Source organism: Acanthochromis polyacanthus, chromosome 7 (assembly GCF_021347895.1).
Source record: "Acanthochromis polyacanthus isolate Apoly-LR-REF ecotype Palm Island chromosome 7, KAUST_Apoly_ChrSc, whole genome shotgun sequence".
Taxonomy (NCBI): Eukaryota; Metazoa; Chordata; class Actinopteri; family Pomacentridae; genus Acanthochromis; species Acanthochromis polyacanthus.
The window spans coordinates 8,691,245-8,705,952 of NC_067119.1; the positions used below are offsets into that span (position 1 = coordinate 8,691,245).

Consider the following 14,708-nt stretch of genomic DNA (forward strand, 5'->3'; position numbering starts at 1 on the left):
TGGAAGTTGCTGAACCCTGATGCTCTCTCCTCCACAAGCAAAACAAATGTGCGCGCGGTTGCGTAGTGCGTAGCTCGCCCACCTCTGCATGGGCTTGCTTGCTGTGCGCGTAACCATTGATTGACAGCATGACAAAGCGGAAGCTCGAACTTGATTGGTCGGCAGCGACCGGCGCTTTTTGGAATAACGTGGGGGTCTATGAGAGGAAGGCGGAGCTCAGGAATAAATTTTCATATCGCGTCATACTAACTTTATATTATAGTATCGAACTAGACTAACACATTTAAGCTTTGTTAAAAAATGATACATAAATTGAAAACAAACGGAAACTCTGGACAGCAGCTTTAATTGTATTGTGGTCTATCTGAAATACATCAATAAATACTATGTGAAGTACTCTGAGATGACATATGATTGGTGCTACATAAGCAGAACTTAATTTAAAGGAGATTTTTCGCCTTTTCTCCAAGTCAGAAAAGACAATTTCCACGCTGCATTTACAAATTTTTGTTCAGTGCCTTTCCCTATAAGTCTCAGACAGGGTAACTGCTACAAAGTGACACCTAATGTGGTTTTGCAGGTAGGTTTTTATCGTCACTTCCCGAATTTCTGTGTGTCTTTGTCTGTGTTTGTGAGAAGTGACAAGATCAGAGCCAAATTAAATGCCAAAAAAAAAAAAAACTGTGTAAAAGTCTTGTATTAAAAGTATACTGAAATTATATGGGGATTGGCTACAGTAAGAAATGTAAGCTAGTTCAGGCAAGTCTGCTACGACTCTCACATGATGCTTTCATTGCAACACGCACAAGTAAGCTTTTGCTAAATTATCTGGATAAGATTGGTAAGTAAACCCAGAGAAGTTGTTTAAGATCAGTCCAGGAGGTCACACGCGAATGCTCTGACAATATTTCCACCCATCCTACGACAACTCAATCTGATCAATACAGTTATGCACTGAAGCAATGAAACTGATTTTTACCGTTGATGTTTGCGTAGCATTCATAAACCATTTAATAACCTCACCTCCACCTGTAGGCTTTTTATTTGCATTCAAATCATCATTGTTGCTCACCAAATTCTGCTTTACTCAACTAACATTCGTTTAATCATGTGCATGGTCGATTAAAAGATCTCTACTTATTTTCCACCTGGAAGCAACCTGTCCATGATTCCACTGAATAAACGGTCCTGTTGGACTGAAGCCCATCCTGCTTAGAGATAACACCTGTATCCATGTTCCTGCTATCCGCCCCTACAGCTAGAAAGCCTACAAACCACTCAGCCTTCCTTCCATCCTCCCAACCAGCCCTCTGAACTGTAGGCAACGTGTAGATGACAGGTTTTCCGACAGCACTTGTGCTCTGCGGTAGATCGACCACAGCGGACGGACAGTTTGCCAGCGCGGACGCCAGCTCGTATTGAATGCAGAGCCACGAGCTGGGCGGATGCCTGGGTGTCCCCGGTCCACTGGCAAGAAGAAGGCGAGTAGTAATGAGGATCTGGAGACCGGCTTCGACCCCACACACATGTACACATCGACAAAAAACAAGGAAGGGTAGAAGACAAGCCGCGAGCTGAGCATTAATCGAGGCCGAGGTGTGAGAAATAATCTTCAACATCATCAACACAAAGCAGCTTTTGTACTCCAAACCCACTGCTTTTTCTCACAAAACTGCAGCAAAGTCAATGATCTCCACTGAATCAAATTAACAAAAATGTAACAGCGCGCTTCAGTTCATCCAAGTCAAGATGCTGTGAATTAAAATGTTTCACTCCTCCGTGCGACAAAAGGTGTGAGATGACTTCCTCGCATGCCACCTCCGTGCATCTTGACAGATTTTAATGAAGCATATGTTTTCTTACTGAAGGCATTACGGCCAAATCATGCTTTGTCTTCTTCGCAGTACGAAATTGATAATAAAAGCGTAACAAGAGTGACAGACAGGATAATTAATTCTGTAAGATGTTTTAATTAGGAAGTATGGCATCGTTAAAATGGGAGCTTTTGCTAAGCTCGCTAAGTAAACAACAAAGTTTGTTCTGTGCGGCAAGAAAAACTAATCAAATCTCAAATGCAGTGATAGGGAAGGAGACGCTGCTTTTCACTCTTAACCTTGGAAGAGTCGAGTCTAGACGAATTTATTTGTAATGCTGAAAGTAAGGGCTTAATCAACAACAGTTCCTGAGCAGCTTTCTCAAAGATTTCTAAGAATTTGAGGAAAAACGAACTATAAAAAAAATTACAAAAACAATACGGAAAAGAAAATCTAGGTGAGCTTTCAGATTAAAAAGTGCAAAGAACGATCTGTAAAGCAACAAAGTTTTAACAATTAGTAGAAATATAAGCTACACAAATCAGATTATCGTTCACTTATTGGGATAAAACTTAAATTTCATTATCAGTTGAGAAGCATACATTCTTTCCTAATTATTGATTAATTATTTTGTCTGTAAATGTCAGTAAACAGGAAAAAAAATCCCAGACTCAGCTTCTTTAATCTCATTTAACAGCAGGAAAAGCAGCAACAGCTGGAATGGGCAGAAATATGTGCCAATACAAACTGAATTTGTATTCTATATAAAGTGTGCCACTGTTTAAGTATTGACGCACACCTATCGTAACTGCTCGGGTTTGTTCTTATTATAGATTATGCGGACACGATTTTCAGCACCTAACACGTCCTGCAGCTTTAAGACAACCCATGCAAGTTTTATGTCAGAATGTGCAACCCCATCAGGAACACTGTGCTCTATTTTTTGGTAGCAATTTGTCATAAATTTTGACAAAATTTGGAAATATTGCGACAAAAATTCCCACTGAAATGAATGGGAGTCAGCCAGATAACTGCTAAAACCCAGCCATCTTTAGCTCTGGCAGATATTACAGTAGAAACTTCATTCAGTTTAAACCGGTCACAAGGCGTTGAATGTTACTCATCTAAATCTGTGTTTTGATATCTGTTATGGTTTTTATGCAATCGTAGTTCAAGTTTCTTGAATGTTCGTAAAAATCCTTGCTTTCCTTCAGTTAGAGTTCATGGCATCATGTGTGATGAACTTGAACAATTAAATATGAAACAAATTTATTACATGAAAACTGAACTCAGTTGCTCTGAAATTATATTTGATTCCCGCTGTAAATCTCTATAATTCCATACAGGTATTAGGTTTTTACTTCAAAATTAGTTTTGCAATTCAAATTCAATCTGCTGCACAATCATTCAGGCTGAGCAATTCAAACTGAAATATAAATTATTTAACTTCAGCTTAACTGACAAATATTTCTGGTTGTGTGTCTCAGTAAGCTGAATTCAAACAAGTACCAATTTAGACTTTGACACTCAACATGAAACAATAGAGAGTTTAATTTAGAATTAGTTAGTATTGAGTTCAAAATGATATCTTTATGTCTTACTGTCCAATTAAAAGTCCAAAACCCAAAGAGAATCCCTTTGAAATAATAAAATCTGGAAAAAAAGCAGCAAACTGTAACAATGGAGAAGCTATTTTAATACATGCTAATACAGTAAAATCCAGGACATATTGCAAATCCAATGAAAAATCCATTGAAACTTGACAAATCTGACAGTTTTCAAATAAAAAACATATTTTTCTTTTCTCATTGTGTACTTTTCTTTGATACAATATTGACACATGCTGTTAATTATGAGTACTTTGTACTTGAAAGACAATATGTAATATCTATTTTTCTATATATATATACACTATACATTACATTGCTATTTTTCTACTTACAGACAAATCTGTGCAATATTCAGACTCCTCAGATGTTTTACTTTGTGCAATACCACTGATATGTCCAATGTTGTTGCTTCTAAAATTAGTATTTATGTATATTTGGTTTATTTTTTTATTTTTTGCACTACATTCCTTAAATCTTTGCTGCTGTAACACTGCAAATTTCCCCACTGTGGGATAAACAAAAGCTCATCTTATCTCATCCAAATTTCAAAACCTGCCTCAACTTAACTGCATGATTTTTCAGTTACACACTTGACTAAACGGACGAGAAAAAATGAGCAGCAGAGTCGATCTTTTTTGCCTTTACATCCCCCAACGTAGCTTTGTCTCATCCTCGACTCAGACCTCACTGCTAGTCTCCCTTTGCTCCACTGTGTGGTGCTTTAGTGCTGCCTCTGAATGAGCGCTACGGTTTTCCAGCTGTGCTTTTCTAGTCCGGATGATGTCAGCGCAGCAGCTTTGCCAAAAACCCGTCAATCACAAACGGACTGCTGCAGACACACACGAGCTCCCACTAAAACCTCCATTCTTCCCTCCAACTGACATCTGCTCCTCGAGTAAAAAAAAAAAAAAAAAATCTTTGAATGTTGTCCGAAGCTGCTTACTTTAGCATTTGTTATCCACCAACACTGGAAAGAAGAAAAAATAACATCTTGAACTTGAGAGCATAATGACTGCTGACTGGTTGCCTCCTGATCCCAATAGAATAGTTTGTCTCTCGGCTCTTTGTGCTCTCTAAGTAAAGGCTTAAGAGTCAATTAAAAGCACGGGGGCCTTAGAAACACAGTATTATTAGAAGCAAACAGATGCAGGTAAAGCAACAACACTTGATCTAAGTACACTTAAAGACTAGTAATTAAGAGCAGAGGCCTAAAGAGGGTTTGTCGCTATTTAAGCTGCCTATTTGTGCTATAAACAAATCCCCTTCAGGTACGCGACATTCATTTCTGAGGGGACTCGAGGGGTCTAAGGGGACGCAAAGTAGTAGTGATCACACTGCCAAGAGACCCGGCTTACGCTGGCGCACACCAACAAACATCGAAAACTCAAATCAGTCGAGTGCAGATCATATTTTTAAACGCTAACAACATGAAGAGTGGGCTCCGGTTATCAAAGGAACGAGAGCGCACCCCCCCCCCCCCCCCCCCCACCCCCCACCCCCAAAGAGCTTAATTTGTTTAGGAAGGCAGAAAAGACGCATATTTCAGCGAGGAGCCGGTGATTAAGCCGACAGTGGCCTAATGCCAAAACCTTTGTCCTCGCTGCTTTTCCCCCTCAATGAACTGGATTTGCAGGAGACAACATGCGTCGTTCCATTTGGGCAAAAAGCACATTACTTCCCGCGTACAACTTCCCATTTTTTCATTACGCACCTGTTGAGAGCACGAGTGACCTTGTTAACTCTAATGGAAACCTTTCATTCCAATTTGGGAGGTCAAGGTAGTGATTTTTTGGGGGATTTTTTTCAAACACGTTTAAAAATCCAGCTGCAGAGTTCCGCGGCTTTGCAATCGAGTTGCTGTATTTTGTCTTTCACAGATGTTTCAAACACAGAAAACCTTGAAACGGTTCCATCAGACGCATTAACATACAAACACTAGATTGTGATTCTGCATACATTCTGGAACGCTGTTCATAACGGAGGGGATAAATATTGTCATATTTTGTGAATTATTGGCAGTATGTGGATCAAAAGATAACGCAGCAGTCAAGCAAAATTAACTTTCTTTTCTGGTTAAAGTGCTGCATAGCTCAACAAGAAAAGCACTCAGTACCCTGCCAAGGCTGCTCAGTCGTTGAAATATTGAAAAAACGGCACTATAGAATGTGACCATTTAATATATAGATGTACCCACAAACAAAAAGACCTTGTGCTGAGCACAGGTGTGTGTTTTGCATGTGTACGTTATGTAAGGACACTGAATAGCGTGACCTAAATATGTATCAAGTAGCAGGATTGATGGGACTCGGAAACATCCCCACAATTTAATCAAATGTTCCTTGTATCATTTCTGACAGATAAGTCCCGATAATTCAACGGTCGATTTGTAGTAGCATCGCAATCATGTGAACGTCAGCAGGCAGCTGATGTAGTGTTCACTTGTTGTCATGGTTACAGTGACGCCGTGCTGCTATCTCGCAATGAAAGAGAAATCTTTAACAAATCCATGGATCCAGACTATAAGTCGCATCACTGTCAAAATCTAATCACTTGATTCTTGTGTCATTTTTGGAATTCCCTGAAAATTTCATCCAAATCCACTGGTCTATTTTTGAATATTGTTGCGAACAGACGGACAGACAAACACACACTGATTGTCACATAACTCCACCGAGGCTCCGTCTCCTTTGCAGATTAATAAATAAGTTGCAGGAGCATCATTACAACTCTGTGTATCAGGATGTTTTACCCTTAAGTAGTTTTACCATGGAATCCTGGTTTAAATTGAAGATCTCCTGCAGAAAAATCAAGTTTTTACTTACAAGATGATGTTCTTTATATGATAGAAGACATGAGTAAAACGAGCAGGGTTTCTATACTTTCACTTCCTTTTAAAATCAGTTTTTAGATCACTGATAAATTACCCAAATCATTTTACAGTGTTTGAGATGCTAACTAATCATTTTCATTTCACTTCTAAATCGTAATTTTACTACATGTGGATGAGTTTTTAGGAATTTCATCAATGATTACATAGTAATTTCAAGTACATCATTTTGCTTTGCACAAATCTGCTGAATTGCTGCTTCATAAGCAATTCACTGATGATGTAATCTCCTGGACATGCTTCCCATATTGGATATTTTATGAATCAGCCGCGCCTTCAAAGCAAAACACAATGACGGATCGAAAATGTCAGATCACAAGCTCTCTCCCTGCTCAGTAAAAGGTGTCAGATGCAAATATTACAGAACAATTTATTCTGCTGGATTTGCAAATGGTTAGAATTTATCAACTAGGGCTGCATGATATTAGAAAAAAAACTGGCACTGCACTGTTTTTGGCTTGAGTATGTTTTTTTTCTGCAAAATACATAGAAATAATCATCCTACAATAATTTGTGTGATTTGTATGGGAGCAAATCTGCATCAAAAGCAAGAATACTTTTAAAAAGCTGGAAAAAGCCATTTTGTACCTTTGTGCAAATGGTGTCACCCTGGCAAAGGCATCCAATGTGTGTTTTTTTAATTTGCTTTGGATGGCATTCAGATCTGCACTTATCATACAGAGATTTGTGTTGCTTATTTAAGTGGTTGGATTCAGTTGTGTTGCTTCGTGTAGAGGCACAACTGCGAGATGACAATCAACAAAGTAGCCATTTTTACTCAACATTATCGTTTCTTTCAATGAAATATTCCCAGAAAACTTTTGTTGCATTTCTTTTTTGCAACCAAACCTCCTTTTTCAGTGTTTTTCTCCTGTTTATAACTCATTTGATGCTGCACATGTGGAGCCTGAACGTCAACAAATCCTGTGTCTTATAAAGAAAGTATAAGTAAAAAACCTCAGTGTACACAAGAAGGGTTAAATCGGATTAAATAATGTTCTGTCAGAATGACTTTTCTTGTAGTTTCCCATGGAAAACGACAACGGTGCGAGTTTTCTTTTCATCATAAGCAGCAAAAACGGTTGTCGCAATGCAACTACTGAACAAGCACACAACACTGTCTATGCTAGAATGACATAATGTGCAACTGTAATCATAACTAAGGTGCAAACAAAGCTACATGGTAGTAGAAGGGGAGATGAACTTGGGGTTAAATTAAAAAAAAAAAAAAAGATTTTCATTAGTGTAGATTTTTGCTTGTTTTATGATTGTGAAGCATCTTTAGGTTGTGTAAAGATCACTAACATTTATCAATCCTGTGCTATTTCAGCATAATCACTTTTGAGCTCCCTGCTTATAAGCACACAATAAACAACTACATGTGAACAAAAGTGTGTCTTTGCTAGGATCATACAAAGGGGATCAATCAAGTTTCACACATGCCATATTTAGCAAAATACTAAAAACATCAGCTCTGCACAAAATACATAACTAGCTCTGGTTGAAAAAAAAAACCTGCAGGCTGATGTTTAACAGAGGAACTGAGCCCACCTTGTTGCCTCCGTCATGCATGGCCCAGCCGGTTCGCTTCACCCCGAACGCCACCTGGGAGTCGGAGGCATCCAGGCAGGTAACAGGATGACCGTAGACGGAGTGGAGGGTCTGAGGCTCCTCCTCTCGGGGGTCCAGCAGGTAAACAGCCTCACCTGCTGTCAGAGCAGCCAGCGGACACTGCTGCCCCCTGCCTGGTACCAAAACCACACTGTCTACCTGCCATAAAATACAAAATAAAGGCAGAGTTCACCTGTACAGTACCTTCATCAAGCACCGAACTGCTTATTTTACACATTTGTGGCAAAAAACCCAGAATTCCGTTTTATACTTCAAAAAGTTAACTAAGTCAAATAACAAAAAACACAAAGACATATATTGAATATTTTACTATAATGATGATCATGTTTAAGTAATTGGACAATTTATAAAATGTAAAAATATATAATAAGTAGATGTGCTGATTTTCTTCTATTTCTATTTATTCATAATTATTTTCATCATAGATTTTTATTCATCTAATGGATTTTTAAAATTTGATTTGTTAATTTAATTTTATTTGACCTTGTCTTTATGTGCTTATTTACATATTTATTTTCTGTATTTATTATTATCATTATTATTATTATTACTACTATTAATATTTTTAGCCTTGTGTGAATGATTTTTTAAATTCTATTTTCTTTTATTCCACTTGTTTCAAATGCTTGGATCTGGCATCTTCTTACTAATTAATTAATAATTTGTATAATGAATTTCAGTTTCTCAGGAAGCCATGTGTTGAACAATTCACTATAATGATGATCATGACCAATTAATTGGACGAATCATAAAAGATAAAAAATGTGTCAGGTATACTCGTATAGTTTATTGTCTATTTCTTTATCATTTTATTATTTGATTGATTTTTTCATTATATTTATTTTTTGTGCATTTTATTCTCTTTGACCCTTCTTTTATTTGTGTAATTATTTTATTTATTTACTACTACTACTACTATTATTATTAACCTGGTGTTTAAGGCTGTATTTTCTTTTATTCAGCTTGTTCTTTCCTTTATTTTGGTGCTGGCATTTTATTATTTCATCTGCTGCTGTTGTACTGATTCATATTGATTTTTTTTTACCATTTTAAACTCTATTAATGGTCTTCCTAAGTATCTTCCTTTTCTTCTCTTCTTTGTCTGACTATGTACGCTCTGTTTTTACAAGGTGTTATATAAGTACTGTTATTATTATTATTATTATAAAACATGCCACATCCCAAAGTGACGTCTTCACATTTTGTTTCATGTGACCATCACTCCAAAAACCCAATTTACGCTGATAGAACGCTGATAAAAGCCGACAATCACAATCTATTAATTAACACAATAACACATCAGCATGAGGCAGAACCAAACCGCCTGACTCACAGGCGTGGGGAGCCGAGCCTGGCAGGCCGTCCTCCAGTAGCCGCGGTCATCGGCACGGTCCAGCCGAACGTCTGATCCGGCGGCGGAGAGCAGGACGGGGCTGTCGGGGCTCAGAGCCAGAGCCTGGATCCTTCCTGGGCTCTGGTAGTGGTGGATGGGCTGCCCACCGGTTTCTGTGCTCCACAGGTCCACACAACCTAAACACAAACACATAGCTTAATATCTGCGCCAATACAAAGTAGGGATGGACCAATATGGGCTTACTGGTAATCAAGAAATGCTGATGAAAGATATTTGGGCCCAATATACAGTCTGCAGTTTGCCTCCTGCAGCTACATCTGTTGTTCTTTCACTCTTTTGTCACTTTTATTGCCCACTAAGGTCCATATTTTAAAGCTTTATTAATTTTTGTTTTCAGGACTCTGTTTCAGCCGCTGTCGTAGCATCAGCCACGATGAGAAAAGCTCATTTCCTGGTTTGCTTTTCTTGTTCAGTTTTTTCTGAGACCACAGAGTGACGGCAGACAGAGACAGGAGGCTGCATCAGTCCCGAAATAGAGCTTTAATTCATCAATAGTCTATCAACAATTTACCGATATTGATAATCGGTAAAATGGAAAATATCGGCCACGGCAATCGGCCAGGCTGATAATCAGTCTAGCCCTAATTTCAACACTGAAAAGGGGACAACAGGTGCAGAAACTACTGATTCTACGGTACCATCAAGCCTGCTTCCAGGAGTTCAGTTCACCCATGAAAAATGTGTATAAGGACACTCGGCAATTTCACAGAAATTTTTCTGTAAAAATTTATATTTCGTCCAGAAGAAGAAAGTATGTATTTATATCTGTGTGCTGCTCTTTTTCCTTTCTTTGTACTGTTTTTTTGTCTTAGCTGCTGTAACATTGAAAATTTCCTCGTTGCCATTAAAGGTTTAGTCAGTCAGTCAGTCTGTCTATCTATCAGACTCAGAAAGGTTAAAATAATAGCATTTTTTGAAGATATAGTGTATATATTGATGATAGTGAAGCCTTACTTTTATCTAGAGGTTGTGAACTGCACACACACACACTTACCGTCTTCATATGCAGCAGCAGCCACCGTGCCATTGACCTGGACGTGACTAACATGTGGTCTCGGCTCTGTGTTAGCAGACAGACTGTTGGCCTTCAGGTAAGAAGCTGCAGAGTCCCAGTGCAGCGTATCCCACAGCCTCACATCACCAGACGTGTACCTTCAACGCAAACAAGCGGGATATTTAGTTTTCAACAAAAAGTCTGATGAGCCTAACAGAGGAGCTGCGGCCCAGTTTTTCATCCCAGGCTGAGAAGTTTCTCTCTTCAACGATACCTGACGTCACCCTCTCACCGCTGAATCATTTCCCCTCTCACACTTTCCTCCTTTACTCACTCGGACTTGTTATTTTGTTTTCTAATATCTTTGTTACGTGATCTTTCGGAGGATTACATTGGTGTTGTTTGGGCGAAACAACACCAATGTTGTTTTCGCACACAGCGTATCAATTACTTTTTGTAATGTACAACGGAGCTCTGAAAGCTTCTTATTGCTGAAAACAAACAACACCACAGTTAGAAGCAGAATTAGCGACGTTACTGGTTAATTCACTGCAATCTGCAATTATATAATGAAGGAAATAAACCAATTATCAAGTTTGAAAAGCTGTTTTGTTGCATTTTGGATCAATTTTTTTTTAAATCTACATTTTTCAAAATTCTTTTTGCCTGCTTATTCAACAAACTACTGAATTATTAGCAAAATTGACAGAAAATTGATCATCAATTGCAAAATAAATATTCATGCAAACAAGATATTTTCTTTGCCATGAGGATTTGCTGCTTTTCTCTGTTATATTTAATTGTGAAATGACTATTTTGGGGTTTTGCACGGCTAGTTGGCAAAACAAGATGTGTGAAAGTGATGCTTTGGGCACTGGAAAACTGTGATGGGATATTTTGGATTATTATTAGACATTTAGGAGGCAAAATGATAAGAAAAGAAGAGGCCAGTTAAACTGTTAATTGACCTACAAATGACGCAAAAATAAAGCTGTAAACAACTGCGATTCCTCTGCAGACCTTTCACTCACAAGACACGAAAAGCTTTTGTTCTTGTTCATGAGCAGCGCTGCGGACAAAGCTGTGCTCGAAGGCAAGCCAGCAGGAAGCTCAGCATTGTGCTAATGGATTATTGATCTTAAATTACAACATGGAGCAGCCTAAAATTTCATCCAGTAGTGTTGCTTTAAACTGACTCCAGAGTGACTTTCTACTTCCTGTGCAGCCTCACCTGACCCCATCTACGTGACAAAGCCCTGCCTTTACAGAGAAAGTCACCTCCTCACGCTCTTCAGGCCTCTGTTCTGTTCTGCTCTGCTCACAGCCCCCTTCCTCGTCTTCGTCTTTCCAGCCAGAGTCAATGAGTTCGCACCGCGGGAGACGACAAACTGCCAGAGTTGCCACCTCCACAGATACCATCATGTCTGAGCAAGTATCTGCAGTGTGTCACACGGCAACAGCGACTTTGACAGAGGGTGTACATGTGTGCGTCCGTATGCGTGTGTGTGACTTGGCTTTTCGAGGTTCTGGCAGGAAGGAAACAATGGGAATAAACTTGCCACGGTGCCACCTATCAACAGGAAGGTGACGCTGAAGTGCGGCCAAGTAAATTCTTTTACAACTTTTAATGGGCAGGAAAGTTTGTTAACCGCACACGTTTGTGTAAAGCTCAGCAGATGAGGCCTTTATGTCACCGTCTGACTCCGAGGGTTTAATGACACAGCTGCCTTTTAAGTGCCGAATCACATTCCGCCGGTTTTTCTAATAAGATTTCGCAATTGAATCATTCTCCATCACTCGTAACTGCCATTGATTCTAGATAAACAAATCCAAGTAATTTCACTTAACTGAATGAGCCTTTAACTGTCAATAATGGGGAAAGTATTGACACTCTGAATTTGTTAATAGCAGCAGTATAAAAAGAAGGATTTAAGAGGACAAACAAGGAATTTTATCTCAGTTCTACACTGTTCTAGTTCTGCGTGTCCCATTAGTGCTGACATTAAACGGTGCAAACATGAGGTCGGCTCCGATGGGACTCTGATGAAGGACCGGAGGGAATCTGATCACATCGCTCCCTGGGGACGCTGCACAGCTCCTCATGAGTCTATCAGGTCCCTGTGGTCCCTCACAATCTATCACTGTCTCAGTCCGGCCATTTCAAGCACACATTTAGCTCAGTTAACATGCACTCTTCCAACACTGTCATTAGCAGTGGAAAATGTGCAAAAATGTCACAGTTTGCATCCTTGAGCTGAAAACTGAAGTGTATTATGAACATAATTAACTATAAGAGGTGGGAATCAAAGAGTCAGTCATGATTTGATGCTGTTTGGTAAGACTGGATGATACAGCTGAAAGATTTATCACGATAAAATGTTTCAAATCAATAAATATGGAAAATTATTGACCATTTTTAGTGATTTAGTTCATCGAGAGAATGCCAAGAGTGTGTAAAGCAGAAATCAAAGCAAAGGCTGGCTTTCAAGAATCGAAACTATAACATGTTTTGACTTATTCCACACTTTTTTGTTGACTAAATAGTTTCATATGTGTTCATTCACAGTTTCGATGCCTTCAGTGAGAATCTACAATGTAAACAGTCATGAAAACGAAGACAAAAAACATTAAACGAGGTGTGTCCAAACTTTGGACTGTTGGTGTAACCAGTTAGGATTTTAATCAAGGTATGCAAGTAATGATCTTAATGTTGACATACACAAATAAATAAATTTGCATGCCTAAATAATAATAAATAGGCTAAAGACAAATGAATGATCTAAACTTGATACACAGCAAGTAAAATTAACTTTGAGGTACAACTGAGCTCAATAAAAACATCAATAAGATGCACTAAATTAACAAAGCTAAGAGAAATGACTAAACTTAGAAAATGAAATGTAACTGCTGCAGCAAAGTTTTACTGTTGTGACTTTATCATACAATTACTATTATCTTGTTCTCACTGCTGTCAGAGTCGGGTTTTTATTGTGCTGTAATATTTTCCTCAGCTGGTAAAATAACTTCTATGTCTTGTTTGGTTCATGTATGAGCTCTGCCCTTACAGCTGAAACATCCTCTCTGCATTTCCCTATTTTATTACCCATTATTACTTATTTTATACTTAAATAAAACACAGTAGAGAAATACTGTTGCACCTTGATTGCCTTCAGTACAGCTCATCAAACAGTGTGCGCATGTACAACTGATGTCACCATTGCTGCCTCCACCAGGGGAGGACTGAAAATGGAGGCAATAAGAGGGCCTTTTTTCCATCTAAAAGAGTATGTAGGTGACACAGTTTCTTTGCTAGGGAAACTACTGTTGCTCACATTAGCTTTCAAGTTCGACATCTTTTTGTTCACCTCTGCAATTGTGATGAACTTCAAGGGCAAACCGAACGTAAAAACCTGGCTGTCAGTCACTGTTCAACCGGTCCCGTCAGTGGTAAACGCCCAGTAATAAATCCAAACATTTATAACCAAGATTAATCTTCCAGGCAGACTTATATGAGAAAATAAATATCGACAGAGAAATCAATTGAGAGAATATAAGCAGTCAAAGGTAACAGTAGCACGTCAGATGTCAGAAGTGACCTGCGGGCGTCCTTGAAACTCACCCGGCCAGGACGAAGCTGTCGCAGGAGCTGACGTCGCACAACACCTTCCCCAACTCGAACTGCAGCTGGCTGATGGATCCGACACGGTTCTGCAAGAAAAACATTGTTGAGCTGACGAGATTTGTAGGAGGCTGGCTTGAAAAATGAACATCTTTATTATGTTTTTCTTCCCACTTAAATAAACCAAAAGGAGCATCTTTGCCTGCCATTATGTTAAAAAAAATTCCCACTTTTATTCTTTATTGTGCAGCATTAGATTAGAGTTATATCCGCTGATGAGAGACATGATGATCTCCTGTAAATGAATCCTGATGAGCGACTGAAATTGAAGACCAGACGAACCCTTGGACAGATCCAGTAAACAGTTGAAGCCCACCTTCCAGTTGGAGCTCACAGTCTTCGCTGAATTCCTGCAGTCTCGCAGCGTGCTCTTCCAGCAGGGGGAGTCGGACACACTGGCGTCCTCGTGGAAACCCTCCCTGGTGCACATCCTGAACCACAGAACGCTGTCCTCTGCAAGGACTCTCCATGCCCTGCTCACCTGGGAGGAGATCGGACAGCGTGAAACGGAGGATTGAGTCAGCATACATTAAGAGGCCGCATCGCTCATTTGAGCTTAACGAGCTCGGGCCGCCTGCCAAATGGACTCGGCGAGCTGCAGGTCTGCCACACGAAATGCAATTTACTGATCTGTACCCAATTAAGTCAGTTTAAGGAAGGTTTAAAGATGCCTGCGGC

At 39.3% G+C, this 14,708-nt stretch overlaps 1 protein-coding gene across 1 annotated transcript in view; it reads right to left on the minus strand.

Moving 5' to 3' along the window:
* fbxw8 (F-box and WD repeat domain containing 8) overlaps positions 1–14,708 on the minus strand; it is a 31,447-nt gene that overhangs the window by 14,243 nt on the left and 2,496 nt on the right. Inside the window, exons 3-7 of the mRNA XM_022213115.2 lie at positions 14,347–14,511; positions 13,971–14,059; positions 10,352–10,509; positions 9,277–9,473; positions 7,863–8,081 (exon numbers count right to left, since the gene is read on the minus strand). Of these exons, the coding sequence (XP_022068807.1) occupies positions 7,863–8,081; positions 9,277–9,473; positions 10,352–10,509; positions 13,971–14,059; positions 14,347–14,511 (828 nt within the window). The remainder of the gene's footprint in view (positions 1–7,862; positions 8,082–9,276; positions 9,474–10,351; positions 10,510–13,970; positions 14,060–14,346; positions 14,512–14,708) is intronic.